Genomic DNA, 26,003 nt, shown 5'->3' with positions numbered 1-26,003 from the left:
TCACATACCCATGAATTTATTTTCTCACTTCTTTAAATCAAGCAATTTAGTGTTGCAATTCCACAGGGTTGGGGGATTTACGTAAGACACGTACTATACTGTGTCAAAAAAAAGTCACAGTTTGGTATGTCCAAAAAATGAAAAGTCAGTATAGTTTGTTGAAAAAAGTAAAAGTATAATATGTTGATAGAAGCAATAAAAAAAATCCCATTATAGTAAAAAGAAAAATGAGATTTTCAGAAATCTTCATGGGATACTATACCATCACATTTTTATGGAATACTTTACGATGACTTCTTTAAAGCGATCTTTACGTCATACCATACCATGACATTTTTTACATACTGTGGCTTTAAGAGCAGCTGGTCAAAGAAACAAGAGACACCACAACTTCTTTGATGTAGACAAGACTATCCTGCTTCCAGTCGGCCCCTGGTGGGCTCTAGATAGATTTGTTACTAATCACTGTGTCTCTGTGATCCTCTTCCTGCTCTCTTTCCAGGATGACATGGATTTCTTTGGCTCGTGTTCCTCCCTTGAACCACTCTGGACTCAACAAGAGCTGTTGCCAGATCCCCTATCAGACCGCTTACTTGTCCCCCCCTGCCCCCCCCCCCCCCCTCAAACAGATGAGCGGCAGTCTTTCTAAAGTGTGATTGAAATGTCACTGACCTCAGAGGGTCCAAATATTATACGTGCATAGATGCAAAAACAAAAGCACTGCAGAGGAAAAGCAAAGCATGAGGGCAAAGGGGATAGAGATCTACACACACACACACACACACACTCTGAATGTGAACTCACTGGCCCAGAAGGTGAAATCGCATGAAGTTCAAACGTCGAGGAGTATCGACTTCTTACCGTCAATCACAGTGAATCACAGTGGGCCTCTGCTCGGGCTTGAGAATGTCTTTCATATTTACATGTAGGAGAACATGAACTGTACCACTGACCGAACAGGTGGTGTTATGAAGCATTAGTGTGTAAAGGTAACAAAGTTAAGACCTGGAATGTTTGTGTGATAAGTGCGTTATTGATATTGTAAAATATTAAACAGGTCAATACATTAGTAACATTACTGAAAATATGTTTTCTTTACCGGTCACTTCCACATAGTTTTTTGTAAATAAAACCACCAGGAATATATTTTTTTTCTTTCCAGAGTTGAGGGATAATAATCTGGCAACTATCTAAAACTGATACAGTCCAATACAAAAGTCCTGCAATACAAGTGAGCTGTAGATTCAACTTCACAGGATTTAGTTGAGGTTAAAAAAAACCCATCTAAAATCACAATAAAATCATGTTGGAGACATTTCATACCAGTCAAACTTCTGTGCTGCAGCATCTGTGCGGTTGGAGCCATCTCGCTCAGTCTCTCTATGACGGCGTGTTCACACCTTCGGAGCTAGACGAGCAAGGACATTGTTCCCAGTTCAGCTCATGATAACTGGCTGAATCTGTTGAAACACATGCTATATTTTGGAGCATTTGGGTAAATGTGGATAAACACCTTGTTGCAACAGCTACAACAATCCAGATCTGAACTCTCAACAAAACACAAAGTGGTGCTCTTGAGGTCAGAGAGAGAAATTCACCAAACACCACTACCACTCCTCCTCCCACTCCTCCTCCTCCACCTCCTCCTCCTCCTCACTCCTGACAGACAAAACAGATGGAGCGTTATTAATGTAAAGTCTAAACAATGACCACATGACAGGAAGAACAGATTAAGCATTGCTCCTCACACTGATTTAATCAGGAACATATAATACTCTGCTGGTATGGGAGCTGAAAATGGCATTAAATAAATAAGTTAAAGGCAGATAAATAATAACCACAAAATTAGGGAACGTAGTGAAATTTATGGGGGTTTGTTACATTACAGAGCACATTTTTGTCTGTTCATTTTTAACAACGCTCAGTGCTACTAAAAGGTGATAAAAGGTACAGCATGTACAAACTCAAGACCGTTTTATGATATTAAACAAACAGTATCAGACCCCGGCACAAGTTACTGTTGAATCTGTTGAAAAGATATTAACGGTGACACGAGGGAGTCCAGAGCATTGGGTCTGTGAACGGGACACGGTTTATAATAACATGCAAAAATATTAAAAAATCTTCAGGACTTTTTGAATTGAAGACTTGGTTGTTTGCAAGTCTTAAATTCTTACCACACAATCTCATACTAACAGCGTAATAAACCAAATACATCAAAACAAGTCAATGTGACTTTAAGAGAGACCAGCAATTTATAAAATGTTAATTCATTTACAGACAAAGTAAAGATGCTTAGTAAGCATGAGGGTGCACCCTGCTGCCACATCTGTGTGCATCATTAGTTAGTGTATCACGTCTTTGCCTTGTAAAAGGTTCAAGTCCGCCTCCATGGCGCCAGAGGCGTCTTTCAGCTTTCAGAGTCCATGATGAAGGTTTCAAAGTTCGGGTTGAGCTCAGACACCAACGCGTCCACAAAGTCCTCCATGGTGGGCTGTCTCTGCAGCATCCCTGTCACACAAACACATAAAGCAGCAGGCTTTAAGGTGTGTGTGTGTGTGCGCGCTTAATGCACATCTGTCTCTGGGAAGGAAACAATACTGTTGGGGATCTGGGATGAACTGGTTTTCTATTTCTAATCATCTCACCTCATTCGGACAGGAAAAGTGCAGCTTTCTGGAACATTTAAGCTGAATTTACGGCAGTGGTTTTACAAAAGAGAGCAAAAAAAAAAAAGGCTAATGAGAGCATTTTTAAGAAATCCTTTGAAGCAAGGACTATTTTTATCCCAAATTATGCTTAAATCTAATTAAGTTCATGGATGCGGGCTGCTGCTCCAGAGACATTTGCTCTAATTCTGCAACGTCATCCTCACAAGTATAATGTATTTTAAGGATGGTCGTATTCTTAACATGTGGATCTCGTTATTTGATGTGCAATCAGTGCAAAGTATAATATTACATCTAATCCTTCAATACAGTATGTCGTACTTTTTGTATTTCTTCTCATACGTTCTCTCTTTACTGAGAAGAAGTGTAAACGGGCACAGACACTCAAAGGTATCTCCACAGCTTGTTTCTCTTAACGGGCCTCAGATGGTGATATGATCCGACAGAGAGCATCTAGTGAAACACGGCTATGAAGTTCTCAACATCTTCAATTTCAGCCTTTACCAAAACCAAAAAGGTATGCTGTACATGTCAGCGGGGCGATACGGAGCTCACACACCAACACACTCTGGATACACCAGACTATGACCAGCGCTGCAGAGCAAATACGTGTGTGTGTGCAGCCCGTGAGCGAGCCCTGGGAATGTCTGTCTGTGTTTTGAGAACCTGTCTGCCAGCTCATGCGTGGAGGACTCCCTCGCTTGCTTTACAATTCAGCTGCACGCCCGCTTTGAAGTCAGTTCATTTCCCCTTGTGTAGCTGCCAATGTAAATAGGCCCTCTTTCCCCCCCACCCCCACCCCCACCCCCTCCTTCCTGCACGGGTCAACTCCAACGCACACACACTCACTCAAACACAAGCATGTCTGCACAGGCACGCATGAATGGACACGCGAAAGAGTTTTTAACACAGCGATCCTTAACACATGGACACACACAGCAAGATATGGCCGGTCAACCCCACACACACTCATATATATATATATATATGCACACACTGGGGAGTCTACGATGCTGCCATCCTGAGAGAATCACCTTGGATAAGAGCACCAGAGAAGGGATTATCATCTCCTCTTACCCACCGGTCGCTCCCTACCCCTTGGCTACAAGATGATACCAGCACACAGTGGTACCTAATGCACCACGACCGCAAAGGACCCTGGAAACTAGGCAGCCACATGAAAGAGATGATTTCTAACCATAAATGACAGTCCTAATTAAAAAGGGCTGCAGGAAGTTCTGCTGTATCCACTGCACCTCTTCATAGTGCAGTGTGCAACAAAACATGAGGAAAAGGTCGAAGCATATAGTATGTCAGACAAAATGTCATAGTATAGTATATCATTAAAAACAAATCATAGTATAGCAAGTCATCACAAGAGTTACTGCATTGTGGTGCCTCCGACAACTAGCGGAGTTGCAATTTACGTCAATGTCTGTCCAAAACAATGTAAAACTATATATATAAATTTGATGGTATAGTATACCATGAAAATCTTTACACAGCATACTATAAAAATGTCATTAAAAGTCAAAGTATAATATATATATCATTAAAAAATGTAATCTGTTTAAGTATAGTATGTCATAAAAAATGCTAAAATTAAACAGCCGTTAACAGCCACTGTTTAATTTGAATTAAAGCAAGTCGCTGACAGTAGAGTGGTGTGCAATAAAACCAAAACAACAAAATGAAAGATGCTTAAACACTCTGAGAACTGCTGAGTCAGGTGATCGTTCTCTTGTGGTTTTGTCCTTACGATCCCTTTCACATCACAAAAAAGAAAATATGATAGTGCGGCTTTAATCTAAAAGATTTTGTGATCAGGTTTAAGTTTGGTCAAGATTGAGAGAATAATCACACGTCGATGAGACATTTTACTAATCCTTGCATTATTATCCCCCTTTAAATGATCAAACGCGACACAAAAGGTCAGAGGTCAGTCACAGAACAGCTTAGAAGAAAGAATGGTACTCATCTCCCCAGTCACTACAGCGGTCTGCATCGCAAAAACAACTATGAAACAACTACACTACATGTTGGTTGACTTCTGCAGCGTGTGAGCAGACAGAGCTGTGCCGTACGCCGTCTGCAGCGTCACCGGCACTTTCTCTAATAGATGTAATTTCCTGACTGCGTGTCCACGGGGGGGATCCGATGTCTGCTCCAGTTTACTGTGTTTAACAAGCAACGTTAACATGACAGCAGTGATGAGAGAGACGGAGGGGAGGCTAAAGAGAGAGAGAGAGAGAGAGGGAGAAAGTTGGAGACGCAAAGGGAGGCGTGATCATGAAAGAGGGTTGTCGGGTAAACAAAAGCGCCCTCGCCGGCTTCTCATCACCAACAGCTGCGGGTGTCAGCGCCAGTAGATGAAGAGAGGCTCAAACAATGAGCCGTGAGGAGTGAGTCTGTTCTCAGCCCACATCCCTGGGAGAGTTTGAGAGGAATGCACAGATAACCTCAAAGTCATAACAACACTGCGGAGGAGTATCTGATGTGAGAAGCGGCTTTTAAAAAGATACACACAAGGAGGTGGTGCTGAGTCAGACATAACACACCGACAGGGCACCATCAGCACGCTGTAAACAGGTGAGCACTGAAGTAAATGGAGGCACCACAGAGGTTAATGGTGGAGCTGTGCAGTCCACGGAGGGTTTATCACCCGTATGTAACTTAAGGCTAACCTATACTGGGCTGTATTTAAGTGGTATTCCTCTGTCAGCTATAATGACCCAAAATAAATATTCTGCTTTTCCCTAATCATCACTGCCATGAATCTACGTTTAATGGATTCAGGGTTTTCCTCCACACAGGCTTTGTAGCTTTTGCTGGCAGAGGTTTGTCTCCGACATCGCTTTTAGTTTCAACATCGATCCATTTTGTGTCTCTGCATCAGAGGGAAAGTTAGCTACCAGCACATTCAGATATTAAGCTTTGTAAATTAGAAAAAATATTTTAATTCAATCAAACCATTTGGTACCGCCGTGGCCCACCAGGGGTTGAGAAAAGCTGAACTACAGACAGTGGATTGTTTTGGACTGTATTACACACTTTTTTCATTTCCATATAAAAACTCTCAAATGTCATCGATACTCATCCAAAGAAATAGTTGGTTTTATATTTCCAGGTCTTGAGATTTCTGCCTAAGCCCCAATTTTATTTGCTGTTCTCATATCGTTGAAAAATGACATAAAATAATTCAACAGCAATGTGTTTGTTTTGTCCCTACACACCGGGTTACCCACAGACCTCACTGGAACTACTTTGGTGAGAAGGAGTTCCAGTCACTTCTGAACAGATACTGTATGAGTTGACAGCATCACAGTGGGCAGACCTCTAAAACTCAACTCTTGGCGACGCATCGAGGAAACGCAGAGCCAAACCAAACATAGGCTTTGCTTTGTGTCCATTGTTAGGAGAGCCTTAGGACAGAGGCTTTGCCTTGTGAGTCATCTCGTATTTAAGAGTTTCCATTTCCATTCATAATGGCGCTGACACGGCCATTGAGGACCCGGGCTTCTACCCGTTACAGTCATCTCAGGGCCGGGAGCGTTTGCCAACTTGGCCAGCAGAGTTTGGGGCAGGTGTTAAAAGACGCACAAAAACAAAAAACAAAAAAAGTGTTAAACAAAAAGCAAACAGTGGATCTTTCTTAACAACTGTATCCCTGCTTTGCAGTTTGGCCCACTGAGCAGCCCCACTGGAGCTGTTGGCGGTTGAGTACCTTCGCTCAAGAGTACTTGTTGGGAAGCAAAGTGCAGCACTCGCTCTCTATTCCTGCCCCGATCTTCCTGAGCTGGTGTGGGAACGTTCACATCACAGACCCTTTTCTTTGGCTCGACTCTCTCGGCCTCTTCTAGTCTCTCAATACAGAGCAGAGAGATTCTTTCCACTGAGAAATGGAAACTCGTTTTATCTCAGACGGGTGCTTAAACGTAGCACTTGGCTTTTCCACAAATGCCACCTGCTTTAACAACAAAACGGACATTTTAGTGAATATTTAAATCCATTACCGTTTCCTCTCTCTGATCCTGAAGCTGCAACTTGCCCTAGTATCTTTCTACACTTACACTTCAAAGTGAAATCTCTTGCCAGTAAACAGAGAGTCATCTCTCACAGGAGAACATACACAGAGTAATCTATCTACTTTAAAGGGTGGTGGGCGATGGCTATCAGTCAGATGAAGACCTGTGTGGCTGGCTAACAGCTCTGAGCCTCGGTAATGACGGCTCTGGGGACAAGAACTCAGTAGAAATGTTGCCCAGCCTGCGGCTACTGCTGGTTGAAATCATCAAACATCTGAGTTACCGCCCAGTTCTTTTATTTTCTAGAGATGGTGGTTAAGTGTCTGCTGAGATACATTCTTTTAAGAACAGATTCACAGAACAGTAAACCCATTTTTTGGGGGCTCGGCTCATTAGTCAGAGTTAACAACAACCTCTGGAGTAGTGCAGATTTCCTACAAAAACAAATATATGTATTTATTGGCTCTGTTGAAGTATGTGTAGTAAAAGCACTTTCACACTGTTCGTGCACCAACAGCAGAATACAGCTGTTCTGCTATCAGAGTACTAATCAGCACGGTTGGAAAGTGTCTTGAACCAATCCCAATCCCCGGCTGTTTTATAAGAGCCATTGATCCCGCTCTCTCGGGCTCGGCTGTGTTCGGTTCTTTCATGATTTAATTGGTTGCTTTTATTGGCCAATTAAACCCACTCGCAGGTGAGCAGCAGTACGCCACATTTGTGCATTTGAAAAAAAAGGGAACAAACTTCAGAGTGCAGTAACTTGAGTCTCTGTAGCGTCACATGCCATGTACGCGTATAAAAAAAGATGCTCGTACAAACGACTACAACGAAGTCACTTTAAGAGTCGCTGATCACGCATTTCAAAACGTGTTCCTGGCTGCCTCAGAAGCCGTTCAGCTGCTGCTTGTAACCATTTGAAACATGTCGAGGTGTGAAAAGCAGTTACTTCTGTCAAACCTGGAGGCAAACTTTGGCTCACTGCCTCTGTAATTACTCCTTTGAAGTTCAGGAAGCTTTTTCTACAAACAGCACTTAAGACAGGCCCAGAAAGTAAGCGAGACAAGGGTGATGACAAACGCTGCACAGGGAGGCTCTTTGTGGAGTAAGTGCCTTCACAAAAGAAAGCCCGGCAATGGTATTGAGGATAAACCGTACAAAACTCAGTACACCAGCCCTTTAATGTGGCAAAATGTTCCCCACTTAAAACGTGAAGAAAATTAATCTGTGACAAAATGCTAAATCTGATTATTGCAACTGGGAAACGTATGTACCGTAAGTCTTTATGCTAATGTGAGGCATACAAGATGTGTGACTAGTTGGTCTGTCCAATACTTAACTGTCCAAACAATACTTTGTTTTTGCAAATATTAGGATCACTGTGCTCCTCTTTAAGCCTCCCTCATTAAAAAGCCACAATTGCTCTGATTGGCATGCGAGAATAATATGATGAATCACTGCAAAGGTAGTTCTCAAGCCGTGGGCTGTATATTCTAATGAGCCCGCATGTCACAGATACAGGAAGCCAACAAAAAAACCTGACTGGGTTGTCTTACTTCACGGTTTGTGGGTTGGAAGACACGAGCACTGAAAAAGCAAGTCTTTCATGATATGTCGCCTTTAAAACTTGTATTACTATTTTCTTCACAGCGCTGGAGTCATCTAAAGGTTCAATCACGGGAGGAGACACTTCCCTCTCAACCTGTGCTGTTGAGAGGGATCATTTGCATCACAAATCATGTCCGCTTTTATGTGAAGGGCTATAAATTATGAATTCTGCAGCTTCACATCTTAGCTGTCGCGTTTCTCTCCTCTGGTTCAAGGCCGAACTATACATCACTGTCACAAAAGTGCTGCGGGACTGTGCAGACCACCGTGCTCGTGGGGTTTTATTAGCGACCGTCGTATGAACTATTCAGACAAAAGAACTCGGCTACTGAGCCGGAGTAGATCCATTTTCTGAGCTCGGGCGGTCGGGGCTATGGGAACAGTCTGGGCCATGAAAGCCCTCTCTGTGGCAGGAGCCGAGGTTCAGTTCAGCCAGTCGATCACCTTTCACTCTCTCCTTCCCTCTCTCGCCTTGTTCTTCCGTCTTACTCTCACTTTTTCCTCGGACTCATTTCACTCGGTCCTTGCGCTAGCCGCTCTGGGTTTAATGCCCGGGTTTACGTTTCAACACTGGTCTTTTCCTGGGAAACATCCAGCAGGTGGGGAAGGAGCCAAGCAGATAAAGGCTGGCCTCTAGATCAGCCTCGCCCGGGTCCGCTCCGGTTCCCCCGGGTGCCCTTGTGCCCCCCCTGTCCACCACCTCGCCGAAGGGGATCGCAGCGAAATGTTACACACCGCCATGTGTACAGGGGTCTTTGTTTGAAAGAATTGTGTGTAATGGGTCGGATCTGGAGTCTGCGTCGTCCTTCTTCTAGTCGTGTGCTCTCTTCTGGCCTAAATACTGCGTTTGATATAGAAAGGGCTGTTCTTATTCAAACCCGTTTTCCTTTCCTAAAATAGGAATTCAAGATGGTTGCTATGAACCTCTCAACCCCGCAGTGAAGAGTAGTGAAAAGCTAAATGTTTCAGCACATGCACCGATGTCCTTTTATAAATCTGACTGCGGTTTTCATGATCTTAATGTAAATTACGAGGACGTATGAAGCCATCAAAATGGCGAGGCGGCTGAATGAGTCTCTTTAAAAAATGAGGATCCTTTTTATCTTTGTTTGAGCGTTTCTCCAGACATGGAATAGATATTATGGGTTTCAGATGATTGTCATAAATGCAGGTGCACAGAGTCGACAAAAAAATATGTATTATGGGAAATGTGCCAAACATGCGGGACCAGAAATGGCATCTAGCCATTTCAAGGCTCTAAATCTATTGTCTGTTGCAAACTGAAATCATTTTGTGTTCGTGTTATTCCCCCAAGCAGACATTTTTGCAGAAGGCTTGTACGATGACTTATGACTTATGACAGCCAGAGGGATCAATATGACCTGGATAACTACTCTGCACACAAGGCCTTGGCCTATAATTAGAGTAGCACTCACTTCAAAGGGAGCCATAAAACGCAAATATTGACAGTTCAACAACAGTTAATTGGACAGTAGATCTAATAACAAGGACTTGATCGGTTGGTGGCTGTAACTTCAGAAGCTGGGCGCAGCCCTTAGTTGGAGCTGCCAAAGGGACAATCTGGAGGAGGAGCGTCGAGGTGACCCTGAGGGAGAGATTTACAGTACACTCCCAAATGTCACCTGATCTTACTAATCCCTCTCCTTCTCTCCTGTTGTCCTGTCCAGACATGCCACAGTGACTGCTGAAGCAGGGGAGGAGGAAGTGATGGGGAGGAGGAAGGAACAGAAACAGGAGGAAGTCGTTTGTTTTCGCCCGTCGTGTCTATTGGAAGAAACTACAGCTTCTGCTGAAAATGACATCACCTGATTAACGCCAGTTTGACGGTTACAAACAGACGCACCAGAAGATATCCAAACAACAAGTCTACAGCCATGCTAGCAGCTCTGTGAGGATGCACACACGCTTACATGTTTGGCTACACACAACGTCACAATGATAACATGCCGATGTGTCGCAGGGATATAGTTTACCATGATCACCATCTTAGTTTAGCGTGTTAGCATGCTAACATTTGCTACTTAGCGCTAAAACACAAAGTACAGCTGAGACTGATGGGGATGCATTTAGCTTTGCAGGTATTTGATTGCAATCCAAATTATCAGGGGAGGATACCCCCGACAGAGGACTAATTCCTGAATATCTGTTATGTGTTTATTAAGTGCTTTATTACACTGGTTGAAAAGTTCCCACCAAGGGAGGAACAAAATAATTTACGGCAATCCATCCAACAGCTGAGAAGTTTCAGTCGTCACCGACGTGGTAGACCAACTGACTGACAATGCCATCTCTAGAGCCACACTGCTCGCATGGCTGAAAAATGTTGGTTAAACACAAAGTTGAATGTGTTCAATGTGTGTTTTAACCCTGCAGAGTCAGCCGTTTTTTATGGTTCAAACCCATAATCATCCATGTCTGTATTTCCTGCCTTCTGGATTTTGTCTGTGTTCAAAAAAAAGAAAAAAAAAGCAGCATAATGTCTTTGAGCTATTTTTTTCCCCCCGAAGCAGATCATATAACTGACCTCAGAAACGGGTTGGACTAGCATGAATAGCGTGTGGTTGCCAGAGGGAGCTGACTCGACAATTTATACCACAGCAGGACCGGCTGTGTCTCTGGGTTGCTGTTGTAAACAAAGATCAGAGACATTGGGAGGCGTGTTCAAATCGGTAAACATTGTGGGAGCTCAAGCACAGAGCGAGCCAAACCACAACAGCAGCCGGTGTGAACACCTGACTAATGGACTCACAGCTGCTCCTGTTGGATGACGAACTCAAGCTACGATTCCCTTCAGGTGATGCTCAACACCATCTTTACTGGCGAGGTTTAAGGACTGTAATGGACACCGAGCACTCTTGTCAATCTTACTTAAAATATAAATACATGTTTTCCTTAGTTTATGCTGTAGATTGATAATCCTTCGTGGGAGAAATTGGGTTCACAGTTGTCTCATGTACTCGAATATATAACAATGTTTACTGTTTTCATGTATCGTTTTTTATTCATTTATTTATCTATTTGTCATGTAATTTCTTTATTTCTTCTTCCTCTATAATACTGTATAACCCTTTTACACATTTGAAAAATAACTGGTAAATAAAAAAAGGTTACTTTTATGATCTAACTTTATGTGTATCCCTCTGACGCACATTCTAACTAGAAATCAGTATGTCGTCCTTCAAGGATGTTTTTCTGCCTCACAGGCTGCTGGAAAAAAACACATTTTAGAGCAGTTGACCCTCCAGGCTGTCAAAACAAATTCAACAGCATAATGTTACAGTAATTATGCAAAAACCTATCTTTTAGCCAATGGATTGACACTTTAATTCCTAAACCGAAGGAAACCTGGAGATGAACTCTGGGGGATCTGAAAACATTTTAAAGATGGTACAAATGAGCTAAATCTGCCTGGAGAAGAGAAGCTGTCTTCCACGAGGAGGGGCGACTGTTATCTTAAGGCAACGGGGTCAAAAGGTGAGCAGAGAGCCCAAAAATATTAGGAGAACTGAGGCCTAGAAATCTGATGTAACCCAAACATGTTCAGATAAACTGGTGCTAAAATAATGAGCTTTGTTGACTTTTATGGGTAAATCTAAAAAGATTCTTTAAACATCTTGGGGGGGAAAAAGTGATGGACGTGGTAAAGTTACCTTCCACCATCAGCATGGGCTCCTTGGCTCCTCCATGGGCCAGCATCTGCCGACGGTAACGCTCACCCATGTCCCTGACAAAGAGAAGGAGAAACACAGAAGGGAGAAGGAGATGAGGTTACAGACACCTGAATTCTGCCGTCAACAACTCCACCACTGCCACTCGGAGCCCAGGGGCCAAGTCTCCTAAGCTGCCTGTTCACAACACACAGGTGACAGGAAACAGAGATCTGACAACTGCAGGTGGAACTAAAACAAATCTCAGAGGGAAAGGGAAGACGGGAAGACAGGAAGACAGAGAGACAGCAAAGGAAAAGAAAAGAGAGGCGGAGGGGGGGGGACGCTGCGGGGCTCCACTCGATGGAGAGACGGTAGAGGGCTCGTTTTACGAACAAAGCGTTTGTGCTTTGTCCAAAAGGCAAACACTTCTGTGAATTACATCAGAAACCTGCCAAGTCGGCGTGAGTTTCATATCAACGTCATGTTCAATGTCAGACGACGGAGACTTTAACGGTAAACGTGGGAAGACGGCCTGTCAGAAGGCATTCGTCTCAGCGCTACTAATGCTTTTACATCATCTGTGTGCCCCTCCCACCAGGAACACAAGGTAACGAGTGACTCAAAACAGAGCGAAGATTCAGGGTTGATCACAACATACCCGTGTGGAAACTGAAGTAGAGGAGCTGAACTGTAAAAGACACCTCACTGACCTCTGAGACACATCAAATCCATTCAAATTAGGCAAATTATTCAAATGAATTCCATAACGATAAATCGCAAGAATCAAAATCAATGCAATCAAAGTTAGCAGTGTCACAACTTCTCCCCGAGAAACTGTTGTGTGCTCCACTAGCTGTCATACGGAACTTAAATATATATCTCATGTGTTCTTTCCACTGAAAGTCTTCATGACGACATGTACTACTAAATTAAGCGTGTAAATATTGAAATCTGCACATATGCTTTAGTTTAACTTCACTATTCTGTATCAAAGTAACATGGAGCCTATATTTACTGGCTGTTTGTTTCTGTTCTCCACCAGCTGTGCTTCCACTTTGGGGTAGTGGAGTTTGGTGAGTCAGTGCCAATGCTGAATCACTGTTTAGGATTTTATTGTTAAACTTTGGTCTCGCTTGTTTGGGGGCAGCCGCTTCACATTAAAAGGCCATTAAAATGTCATAAAAAGCCTTTCTATTGCAAAAATAGTCTCAACAAGTCTCCATGTTTGTTATATTTCATTGCCAGGAGAATCAGTTTTAATTCATTTGTTAAGTCAAACTTCCCAAAATCTCTTGTAATGAACCAGTTCCCTCCCACACAAAGTGTTTCAATAAGAAGTCGAGGACATTCACATTCTTGTTAGAGGGAAGTTGAACATCTTTCCTCCCATTTCTGCACGCTTAATTTGATATTTTGTTATTGAATGTTTTAACCATGAGCAGCTGTCTCACCTATTTAAAGGGTCCTGAACGAAGCACTGTTTCCACACCATTGAGGCCACGGCGCGGGACATGAGGTAGGAGTAGTACTTGGCCCCGTAGCCAATCAGGTGGCTGAATCTCAGCTGCCACGCCTGTGGAGGAAATAAAAAAAAAAAAATGTAGCCACAACATCATCACCTTCACAGACAGGGCATCTTAAAAATAATCTGCACGTCAGCAGGTTCTACTTCTACCAGACTGGATGTGACAGCAAACCTCTACAGTATTAATGTATGATCAGTGTGTGTGTGTGTGTGGTGAGGGAGCAGTGAGGAAGAGGACGACATCACAGCCGTAAAAAAGGCTTAAAATGTTTCTGCTCGTAAAGAAACGGTTGAGAGAAGCTGTTCCATGACCGCAGCGAACTATCCCAGTAAACAAAATATTAATGACAGCTGAGACTTCAACGGGGGTGAAAAACATCAATGAAATTGAAAAAAAAAAAAAAAAAAAAAAAAAGTACTTAGTTTTGGCATTACAACTAAATTGAAACATACAACTATTAAATATCTGCTGACAAATATGTCAAACGTTTGTTTCATCTTCTAAGCCGCCTCCATCGTCTTTATTGATGCCATTATACTGTTGCATAAATACACCTTTTCCGACAACAAACCTCTATAACAAAGCATTAAATCACAACCTGACAGCTCCTTCTTTAAAAAGGCCAAAACATGGAAATTCCTAAATGGTAGAAAGCCCCCTTCTCCTCCCTTCTCCTCCCGCCGGGTTGCCCGGGGGGGCCCTCCACATATCTATAAAGACGAGCCTTTTTTTATGATCTCTGCAAACGGGGACTCTGGGGGAATTCAGCTGGCAAATACTCAAACATTCAGCCATTTAGAAAAGACATAGTTAACAGAATCATAACAGACTGCAGACGCCTCCCGCCACCACTTTAAACGGATTTATGATTCATACTCAAATGGCGGGGGAAATAATTGTCTAATGCAAAGGATGTTTAATGAGAATGCCTTGAAGCCGATTCATCATTTCTGCAACGCCAATGTGCAGCACGACATTTGTGACCGTGCCGACGGCGCAGGCTCCAGTTTCGGCCCTCACTCTGGTCCAGACGGTTTGGAAGAGAGGTCGTGTGAGGTGACCCACATTTATTGAATCTGTCTTTAAAGGAATACAAAGAGAACCAAACGGAGTTGAGCTCCTGGCACAACAACGTTATGGTGCAATACCAAAACCAAAACCAAAACACTGAGCTGAAAGAAGCCAAATATCTGAGGGGAACAGCAGTCGGGTTCTCTGTGGGCTCATCAGTACGAGCTAATCTTTTTTACACGTGATCCTTTGTTTATATAAACATAATAACTAGAGCAATCTCATTGAGATCTCATTTCCAAGGGAGACCTGAGTTCATACTTTATATAAAAGGCATTATAATATTAATACACTATAAAGAACTAATTAAAAAGTCTGTTTCATCAGTTTTGAATTATACCGACTTTATTATTCTGATAAAAAATGTATTAACCTTATGATTATAAAGCAGTTTAAAGTCATTGGAGTGAAACAAGGACTGAATTAAAATACCGCAAAGTGGAAAACTAATCTACAAACCAAAAGCCACAAAACAACAAACATAAATATAAAATCCTGTATATTACGTTCATCTTACATAAACACCTTCAAACTGATATTACCGGATCTCAAAGTGTAATAAACTTTAAAAACAGCTGGGTCGATCCAGCGATAAGCTTGAAAGTGTTGACTTGACGAGCTGCTCTGGGCTGCGGTGACTTTTAATAAGAGTGAAACTCTCTCCTGAGGGCCGCTCTGGATCAGATAACCGCGGGCAAGCTAACGCTAAAGTTTGCTGTGTCGGCTGAACGCAGCGGTGCCTTCAGTCATGTAGATTAGAAGTCTGTTATAGCGGCTTGAAGCTAATTCACACACCGACAAAAACAAAATGTGCATCAATTATTCTGATTCATGAAAGCAACATTAATAAAGATTCATATTGGACTTTTTGTTGCTCAAGTTCTTAAATCTAGCCTTTCATTTGGAGACTCTTCAGCTTCCCTGTACGTCCTCGTATACTGGAAACAAATGAAAATCTATTGAAGAGCTGTTTGGTTTTTACGCTTTAAACACTTCAAACGTGCCACATAAATGATCTTCAGACTTCCTTTGTTTCCAAAACCCCCATCGCCTCACATCAAATGATTAATGTCAACTTTTGTGTGAGAGTGCAAGTGGACGACATGTCAGCGAGATATCCTTTTGATCCCGACGTTCAAAAATGAAAAAGCACAGGCTTTTAACTCCGTTCCTCTCGCAAGTGAGATAAAAGACACGTTTTGTTCCGTCTAAACTCAACTCGTGGTGCATTCTCATTTCCACAGGAAAGTGTGGATTAAATGTGCTCGAGTGTGCATTAAAAACACTGCTCATTAAAAAAAATCATGAAGCATTCGAGCCAAGAACAGCAGATTAAAGAAATGTCAACACAGCGAGCAGAACATCTTGCTTTCTGCCATTTATTTCCAAATATTATCTTCGGCTCAAGGGTGAGCATGTGGTGTGTGTTACTTACAGCTGATCCGCTCTCTCTCGCTCTCTCTCTCTCTCTGCACGCAGTGGGAAATGATAGCCCTGCTCTATAAACTATACACATGTCACCATCACCCTAATGTTTATAATCTGCGCTCTCCGTAACCTATTAGCCACTCAAAAGTTCACTTTGCTGTGGAAACTTTTCCCGAGGAGAGAGAGAGAGAGAAAGAAACAGAGGGCACATTTTTCTAAAAGAAACAAGCTTAAGTAGAGTCTGTCATTGAAGGGTCTAAACAAATCTGTTTTCACTTGCTCCGATCCAACGATGATCCAATACATGAAACTTAAAGCGCCGCAATCATCCTTCAGTTTCTGCCGAGTTGGAATGAGGAAAGAGGATCCTGCTGTGGTTGGCTGTGCACACGGGGGCGAAGTGTCTGTTAGATCTTTCAGTGTGGTTTGAAACGTTGAAGAGACTATAGGACATGAAGCACAACCTCTGGAGAGAGGGAGCTACGAAGCAGGACGCAAGCAGAGGAGTGGGAGGACGCCGCCCTGGACGTTCAAGACGTTTGGGAGAATATACAGAAGTTGTGTAATCTCTATTCCTGATGGCACCCCACATAATTACAGCCCAGAGTAAATGCTTTATGAAGGCCATTCCTGGCTAAATTATGACTTCTCCCTCCTTTGCCTCACCCACTCGCCCACAGCTGCAAAAGTGGGGGAAATAGAGAGCGTTTTTCATTAAAGGACCGGGAGGAAGAGTTTCAAATATTTACCCCAGGGAGAGCTCATTCAGAGTTTACCTCCGCTTTGTTATTTTAGCAGGGCTTCAAAAAAGGCTTTAATCCCTTAAACGCTGCTGTGCCTTGGTAAAAGATATAAAAACCAGGGAGAAAGGAAAGAGAAGGAGAAAGAGTAGAAAGCTGAAAGGAGTCCTCGTCCAAGTTTGTTTCTGTGCCGAGATCAACTCAGTCTTTAGGGAACCAAAGCACAGAACTTTCCCCGAATTATCAAACCCCAAAGACCGTAATCGATCTAAAGACACGGTATTAGAGACAAGCGCCTCAGCTGGAGATGTACCGTGTTGGGCGTGTAAGGCAAGCCGTAGAACTTCTGCTGCATCTCCTCCAGGATCTCCGTGGTGGTCTGGTTCTGAGGCTGGCTGTGGTAGATCTGGTCCAACACCGCATAGAAAATCTGCACAAGAAAAAAAGAACACTATTTATTTTTCTGCTAAGAAAATGAATACAGTTTTCATCAACCATCAATAACGATATTAAAGTAGTTTACGTGGAATCCCTGTTCGTTAAAACAGCTAAAAGACAAACCAGCAGCCTTCAGCAAGGAAAACTACGGTAATATGGTTTAATAATGAAATATCTGACTAACTGTGTCGGTTTAATGATACAAAGCTCGTGCCTTTCAACCACAAGATGCTGTTAAATGTTTATGACGAGCCACACTAAAAACGGACCGGAGGCTTTTGTACTGGATGGATTGTTGATCACACAGCGAGCAGTCTTTCTGCAGTTGTGTGTTCTTGTGAAAGTGAAACATACTTTTAGGTGTGTGTGTGTGTGTGTGTGTGTGTGAGAGGTTGGTCATTATACCTGCAGCTGGGTGTCTGCGGCTCCGCACACCTTCTTTGACTCACACAGGCGAGCCACCAAACTCTGAGGGAGACGCTGAGTAGACAATGACAGACAGTAAGACATCATTTCGTCTCATCCTAGTCCATCCTTTTAGTCACGATAACTGCAGATGTCACTCAATCTTTATAAAGATTGTCACAGCTAAAAGCTGAAAAATGAAGGTGTTAATATTCATATAATCCTGATGTATTGGAAAATATCTTGAGTCATATTTTAGTGGTTCGAGGTGATCGTTATTCTGAGGGTTTCGGTGTACCTGTCCAGTTTCATAATGGCGTGCAAACTGGCTGATGACTCTGTAGTCAGTGGCAAAGTACTCCATGAGGATGGACGGGACTTCAGCGAAGTCAGTCGCACATCTGGTTCCTGCAGGAGAGGACGTCAGAGCTCAGAGACAAGAACACAAAAACTAAAACACAAGGAGGTCTGACCAAATCACTCCAGAATCGACCCGACTGTGGTCAGTACTGTGCGTCGTTTTAACGGAATATCAAGAACAACATCTGATGCAAAAAGAGATTTAGAGGTAAAAAAAAAGATAAGATTAAAGTTACAGGAGATGTGACTGCCGTGAGCTTTCAGACACAATAGTAATTAAAGTAGCATGTCTAAACAGCTGTAAACATGGTGTCCATCAAGAAAACAGCCTGAAGTTGAGTTCATGGATACTGTTATTAGTGTAACATAAACAGTTTAGGGATCTTGAATTACTGGAGAAGACATCCATCAGCTTTAGCTGACAAGAGAAACTGTATTGAATGACAACTTTACCTGCCAAGCATGATCTAAAAGTTCTCCTCTGGGCTCAAGCTATCACATTTACTCTCCATTTTTAATTCACCACACTGTTATGAATAACTTGGGGCTCCGTAGGTTACAACACAATTACTGCTTTTGACATAATTTTAAGATGACACACATGTACAATCCTCATATATCTTTGTCTTACTTGGTCATTTATCATTTCTATGGAGATGTAATATTTTAAAAGAAGTTTGTAAGTTGCACATGGTTTTCATCTGTGCTCACAGCTCACCCGTCACATGCTGGTAGCGGGTGCGTCCCAGCATGGAGTGCATGGCGTGTCCCATCTCATGGAAGAGGTTCTCCATCATGCCGGGGGTGAGCAGGGTGGGGGCTCTCTTGGTCGGGTGGGGCAGACTCAACATCAGCACCACGACTGGGAGCTGGTACTGACCCGTTTCTGGGCACCGGCGGCCGCCGCGGATGGTGAAGTGACAGTCCTGAGAGGAGGAGGAGGAGGAGGAGGAGGAGGAGGAGGAGGAGGAGGAGGAGGAGGAGGAGGAGGAGGAGGAGGAGGAGGAGATAAAACAACGTAGTTGCATATTTTATCACTGATTAAATTAAGAAAACAACACAAGAGCATGTCACGGATTACAACAGTCTTCTTTTCTGGCATCTAATAATCATTACTTCACGACATATTCTATTACACTGTTTAAAGGCATTGCAGTGCGATCAACTGATTATTTGACTATCAATATTATGTATTCAGTTATATTTTTGACTTGTCTGATAACCTTTTACTACATTTTGTCAGTTTCAAGGTTCCACGTTGCCTTACGTCAGTGAAAAGGGCTTTTATTCTGTTACGCAGATAAAGAATATTTGATCTGAAAGCTGAATTAAAAACTACGGAGAGGCCCATCTCCTGAGGAGGAACTCTCAACAACCTGTGAAGACATTGTAGATGTGTGTATGCACACCTGATGAGGTTTATCCTGCCGGTGGAAAAAGTCACAGTAGATATATCCCATTAATCCCTCTGTCTCATGTACGACAGCCTGGGAACACACACACACACACACACACATAAAGACATATTAAAACACAGTATTGAAAAACTTTGATCTTTGAAATATACACCTTTGCTACCACATGGTAGAAAGCCGTCTTTGTTTTAAAACGAGACACAGAACAGACTTCAAACACCAACATTTTAGAGAGAGGCAGTGATCCGTTAGTCAGGTTTACCAGTTTGCGGACGTCCTCGCTCCAGACCTCTCCAGCACTGGCGTGTTCGGACATCAGGGACACGCCGTACAGCTGAGAGAAGAGGTTGTTCAAACCCTCCATACAGGCGCCCAGAGACAAATAGGGAGTGTACAGACTGGGCTCTATGTTGTACCTGCCATGAGCAAAATAAACCACAACAAAACAAAACAAATAAAAAGGACTTAGGACTCAAGTTTACTCCGTGTATGGAAGTGTCGGACTATTTAAAAACACAACCAGATAGAGTATAAACGTCCCAAACACCACTCAGTCCTAATGCACACACATCACTATTTAAAAAAGGACAAGACAGATAAAAGATTGACAATGACCATCATTTCTGTAGATGTCTCCTTGCAGGCTGAGCAAGTCCGGCTAAAACTCGCCCGACCATTCCACATTTGTGATAACCGGTAGGACAAAGAGACCATCGCGAGGAGAGGGCCCCACCGTGTTTAAAATGGATGCGTTCATGCTGCTGTAAACGCTTGTTTAGCTTCAACACCACATGTAGTGTATTATCAGTGATGACTAACAGACTGCGGCTGCCGAGCGCGGCTCCGTTTACCGAACAAACACAATCTGGACCTCGTTTCAATGAGAGTCTGAACACTGATGGACAAGCAGAGATAAAGAGAAAATGATTGAGTGAGCGATTGGGAGAAAAGTCACGAGAGAGACTGGACGAGTGTTAAATTGTGCGAGGCAGAAAACAGAAGCAGCTCAGAGGGGAAACCGCTCATTAATGCAATCCTGAATTTCTTTAGGAATGTTCTGCTAACTAGCGGAGCCCAGAAACCACCAAAACAGGAGAAGATTAGAAATGAAGGGCGGCGCGACGGAGAGGAGGACCAGTGAGCAGATCCACTCCTCCTCAGAAGCCCTGGGAACAGTCACCAGCACACGAATACGCAGACGATTTGTTGGCCGCTTAAATCCAAAAGGACACCTGAGGGATCCATAATGTCTGTAATAAAGATTTATCTAAAACTTCTCCGGAACGCTTGGCCCGTCGTGTTATTAGTCTCTGGAGACTGCTGGGAGGGAAATGTGCAGTTCATTAAGGACAGAGATATCTGCTGAAGTTGGAGACACTCAATGGCAGATGATCGCTGTTTCAATGAGTTTGAAATGAGAAAGGAGTTTGAGTAACGGGGCGCGCAGAGGTTTGAGGCGCAGACCATGAACTGCAACGTCCCCGGGACCTCTGTTGCCTTTTGTTCCCCATATCACTGTTCTGAATCTTTCTAATAAAAAAAAAAAAAGGTATAAAATCAAGTGTTTCAGTGACGAGATCAAAACTATTACAACATAAAAGCAGCTGTTGGTAACGGCTGCAACTAACACTTTTGTATTCAACTGATCCAGATGTGTTTCATCGTTTCCTCGTGTCCAGAGAACAGTCCAACGCCAAAACACCTTCTTCCATTTACAAAGTTACGGAGCGGGAAACCGGTAAATGTTTGGCTTTAATAAATGACGAAACGATTAATTGTACCGTTTCAGAACCATCGTCAGTCACAGCAGACGTTCAACATTGACCGAACTTATAAACTCCCTCAGATCAACTAGTTAGAACACGAGCTCTCTGAACACCATCGTTTAGTTTGTCACATTAACACGAGACCATTATTGAGAAATACAGACGCACAACAAATACATGTTTTAAGGCCAAAGAAATACATGCTATTTATATTTACTCACAATAATCATATTTGGTGCATTAGTCATCAAATTAAAAAAAACTGAATAACGTCAAAACAACACATGACAGCCAGAGAAATAGAAGAGACAAAATGTGTAGGAGCAACAGTTTGACCACCATAATGTAGCCGTGTGTCTAATGTAAACAAACACTGGGATTCAGGGCCTAAACATAAAACCCCCAAAATGCCACAGCTACAAACACTGAAAAGAGACAGTCAGAAGACAGATTATACCAGATATGATTGTCCTGGATTAGAAAGGAGTCTGAGAGAACACTTGGACAACTCCCATACTTCTCTCCTAACACCTTTTATAACACCCGACACCCGAGGATGAGTCAATAACAGCTCACACCTCGGTGTAATATGGAATTACAAACATCTCAAAGATACTGATCAACATGACTTTATCAAATGACAGCAGGCATCCGATACTACTCACCTTTCAGCACGCAACACACCACTGAGGTACGGATGGTCCCAAGGCATGAGCTCCTATGAAACAACACCAGCAGTACTTTATTTACATGTGATAGACTACAGTGAATTATAGTGACTCTAAAATAGAAAGAAAATGCTTTAAACCATTGGGCAAATAATACTGATTAAGGGAAATGTGTAAGAATATGTTGCGAAACAAAAGAAAAAGAAAAATCACTCACAGAATTTCGAGGGTTGAGTTTTTTCTTCATGTTCCTCAACATCGTAAAGTCTTTGGCTGTTCTGTGAGATGAAAAAGAAAAACGGTTATGAGCTCATTGCCTTGAGGCAGTCATTCCAGTCTTTACCTATGTATCTCTCCAGGGTCAAAGGGTGTGGGGGGGGGGGGGGGGGGGGAACCTATCCCAGCATGCATTTGGCTGAAGGCAGGGGAACACCCTGGACCGGCTGCCGGGCCAACGCGCTCACATTCGTACCTGTGGGTAATTTAGAGTCTCAGGTGCACCTGACTTGCATATTTCTGGGCTGTGGAAGATCACAGATGCCGGCTCAGGGAATGTGACACAGAGGGAGTCCAAAAACAAACTATTAAACAGAGGGCGTGAGCGGCGGTACCAACACTGGCTCACAGGAACAAAACAAAACAAAGCGTGAGCTGTAGCACTTAGTACCAAAGCTGCCAATTTGCAGATACATTAACTGTAACAACTTCCGCACCGCCAACATTCTGGTTCCTCGCCCATCAAACCAAATTCCACCACAAACTCAGCATCGTCAAGACACTCCAGGCTCAAAGCAAGTTAGCGTACAACACCTGGCTGATGTATTTTACAGTCCTTAGCTAATGTTTTTAAAAGGTTACAAACCCACAAAACACACAAACACATGTACTACTGGAACATGTGCAGTGAAGATGCAGACAGCCACAACAGAGCCCAACTCCAACCAAGCAGAGTGGGTAGATCGGCCATGACAGCAGTGCACGGATGTGTGGAGATGTTGGAGGTGCAAAAATAAAAAGACGAGTCATCCTATCGGTCATTTGGTCGAAGTCAACTAAGATTTCTTTAGTTTATTAGTCGTTTTATTTGGTTTTATGGATGACAGTTGTAATGTCACAGAATACTGAGCTTTACATTTTTCCCCACATCTTTGACAAACACTTACTTGTCTGACAGCTTGTCCGTTAACAGCTGAAGAAAGCTCATCACCGCTTCTACAAACAGAGAGAAAAATGACGTTGCAGCATGTTCAAATATCTAAAACTAGTTGCCAAACGCACTATAAGAGCAACTTAGAATCTACAATTTTGCTGAAGCAACGAGAGACGTATCCACCTGGTGTCTTGGCCATCGTTCCCTTCAGGGCTCTGTGTCCGTAGGACTCGTAGCCGACCAGTTTGGCCAGTTTGTATCTGCATTTCAGCAGCTCTTCCAGACACTCCATCAAATCTGCGTTTGGATAAAGGTAAATCATGTACGCTATTTCTCGCACCTGCAGGTGGAAGAGAGAATGAAGAGCAAAATTCAGGACACAACATAATATTAAGCGACATATCAACAAAGAAGAAGACAAATGCAATCTGCTAATCCAGAGCTACAGATGAGAGATCTTTGGATGGTCATGTGTAGACATTAATTATTACTTTACCGTTACCTGCAGCGTGAGATAGTTGTGTTTATGTGACTCAGACTGTGATGACATTAAGATTAGAGAAAAACGGTTAATATAAATAAAGCCTATTCTTGTAACTTTATAATATTGAAATCTTTCAAATTAAAGTTCGTAACTGTAAGAGATTATTTGGACAATTTTATAGACACCTCCAGGAGGGAGGAGCTAATATTTAATAAAAAAATGCTTTCAAACTCTCCTTTTTTGTGTTTCGAAAGCTTTAATTTTATCATTAATCAGGAAATTATTGGCTACTATAATTAAAAAAATTCCCTTAATCTAATATAAGGCAACAGTGCCACCTGCTGAGCAGAAGCGAGAAAGGTTTTGTGGTGACCCGGAGCAAATAAAGCACACACACCAAGTCATCGGGGGAGTCTGCGTGTAATCCCCCAACTTGGATGAAGCTTCCTTCGTCTGCAAAGTGCAGGTGTAGATGTTCGGGAATCGCAGACCTCGCAATTCTGTTCGGCAGGTGAGAGCCGACCAGAAACTCGTTGTTTAGATCCAACAGCTTCACGTGGAGGGCGACGGCCTCTTTCCTCTGCAGAGGGAAATAAAAAGCACCAAGTTCAGTAAAAATCACACTGCATAAAGGAGAAACATGTTGTCTTTACACAGTATTGATTACTCATCTATATTATGACCATCTCACCAGTTTGTCGTCCAGATGAATTCCACTGATTTCAAAGTCGAACAGGAACAGCTCTGCCACTCGTCTAGAGAAGGCAGAAATCAATCAATCACTTACCATCATACGGGAGGATATTATCATTAGACATCGATGTATGTATGGCAAGAGATAAACAACAAGTGACATATCCAGATACTAAATAAGATGACGGTAAAAAATTACCTCGTATCAGCGTCCAGTTTAGCCACAATGTCCGGGCTGTCCAGCAATGTTTTTAGGCTCTTGCAAAGCTCAACATTGGTGTTCAGCCTGAAACACACAACCAGCGAACATGAACATCATCAAGTGAACATCTATCGAGTACTGAAGCTGTTTAATATCTTTTAACGACCAGCGTTTTCTTACTGTTGTACAAGTTGATCATAGATCATAAGCTAGATGTGCTGAGGTGCGTATTTGTGCAGATCGTTGTTAAGGTGCCACTTACTTCTCCACAACCGTGCCGATCTCTATGCAGGCCTTCTCTGCAGCCTCGCGAAACGCTGGATCTGGATGAGCCACTTTCACAAAGTCTGCCTGTAATAGCAAGAAAAATGACAGTTGGCTCACAACTCTTCAGATAACACAATTAAGCAGATGATGCAGAATACATGAGTCGTAACTAGCGGCACAGTTTCAGAAGTGTGCATTTGTGGGGGTGTTTGAACTCACCAGATCAGCCACTTTACACAAACCATCTGAGAGTTGGTCAAAAGACTCGACCGTCTCAACGCCTGGAGGACAAGAACAGGCGTTCTCCACCAGACGCTCCGTGTTCTTCAGAGCTCTGTCTGTGACAGCCTGGAAGCCTGCAGGACAGCTCAGCTCTGGCACCCCAAACAAACCCTGCAACCAGGAGGTCAGGAGGTCAAAACACAAACACACAAACACACACACACACACACACAATGGGAATGTCATGACTGATGCACTCTCTATTTACATTATTTCAGTAAAGCTGCATGCACTCATGTAGCGGTGTTGTAACTTAGCAGACATATTTAAAGACAAATACAAACCACGTTTTTCTCGAACAAGCTCGGTCGTTTTTGATGTTTGGCGTTGAAAGCAGCTCCAACAGGAGACCACGTTGTGACATTTCTCCGAACATGCGTCCACAAGCTCCGGTGCTTCACAACGTAAAGTAACCTTTTACACGCAGACATGTTGTACTATATCTGCTCCTTCCTGGTGATGTCTACTGACAGTGGCTGACAGAGGACATGCTAAACTTTAGCGTCAATGTGAGCCTGTTTTTAAAAGCCGGAAATGTACAACAACTAATATAAATAACGTTGATATATTCTAACCGTTTTTCTTTAATTTAAGCCTCACTGAACTGTTGTTATGTGTCAAGAGTCGTACCTGTCAAGCCAACAGACACTCACGTGTTAGCTCAATGACCATCTAAGCCAAGCTAAGCGACTGTAGCAGGTGGTACTTTCGTTAAAAAATAAAAATTGTATAAATACATATTTAAAATAAGTCACCTTCATAAAAAATGTAATGTAGTAACACATTGCATATTTATTTTGTCAAAGTATTGCATTTTGAGTAACAATAATAAAGAAACGTACAACTGACATGTGTCGAAAGTGCGACCGGCTACTGAAAAACCATTACGCGATGACGTCACATAGAAGCGACGGTGGTTACTTGTTTTTGAAGCCCCTACACAATAAAAGCAGGTCAATGTCGTGCATCGAAAACACCAAAGACATTACATCTCACCTTTACCGTAATAGTTATATGCTGTATGAAAACTATATTTAACTATACAATATATTAGGATGACAAAAGAGCAAATAACACTAATAAATCATAAAGAAAGCAAAGGAAATGCTAATCGGGGTTTTATTTCATCTGGAAA

At 42.7% G+C, this 26,003-nt stretch overlaps 1 protein-coding gene across 1 annotated transcript; it reads right to left on the bottom strand.

Moving 5' to 3' along the window:
• Positions 1–1,852: 1,852 nt before the first annotated feature.
• On the bottom strand, positions 1,853–25,488 carry LOC306700604 (mitochondrial intermediate peptidase-like). The gene is made up of 19 exons (XM_079165665.1): positions 25,153–25,488; positions 24,806–24,979; positions 24,582–24,670; positions 24,317–24,403; positions 24,116–24,179; positions 23,822–24,004; positions 23,124–23,280; positions 22,954–23,002; positions 22,008–22,068; positions 21,788–21,840; positions 19,619–19,772; positions 19,351–19,428; positions 18,660–18,867; positions 17,880–17,989; positions 17,582–17,656; positions 17,052–17,168; positions 13,425–13,546; positions 11,974–12,047; positions 1,853–2,511 (listed from the first exon to the last, which is right to left on the bottom strand). The coding sequence occupies exons 1-19, from the start codon at positions 25,297–25,299 to the stop codon at positions 2,411–2,413; spliced, it is 2,103 nt and encodes a 700-aa protein (XP_079021791.1). The 5' UTR covers positions 25,300–25,488; the 3' UTR covers positions 1,853–2,410.
• Positions 25,489–26,003: the final 515 nt, after the last annotated feature.

This window comes from Pholis gunnellus, assembly GCF_910591455.1.
Source record: "Pholis gunnellus genome assembly, chromosome: 9".
Taxonomy (NCBI): domain Eukaryota; kingdom Metazoa; phylum Chordata; class Actinopteri; order Perciformes; family Pholidae; genus Pholis; species Pholis gunnellus.
This window is presented reverse-complemented; position numbering and strand designations above follow the sequence as displayed.

What these genes read in the sequence shown, in the direction of transcription:
- LOC306700604 (XM_079165665.1), bottom strand. Translation starts at nt 25,299, where the DNA reads ATGTCTGCGTGTAAAAGGTTACTTTACGTTGTGAAGCACCGGAGCTTG. An exon ending in AAACTGGACGCTGATACGAG is followed by an intron (nt 24,180 to 24,316) that starts GTAATTTTTTAC and finishes TGCCTTCTCTAG; the next exon opens with ACGAGTGGCAGAGCTGTTCC. An exon ending in CCGCAGACACCCAGCTGCAG is followed by an intron (nt 17,169 to 17,581) that starts GTATAATGACCA and finishes TTTCTTGTGCAG; the next exon opens with ATTTTCTATGCGGTGTTGGA.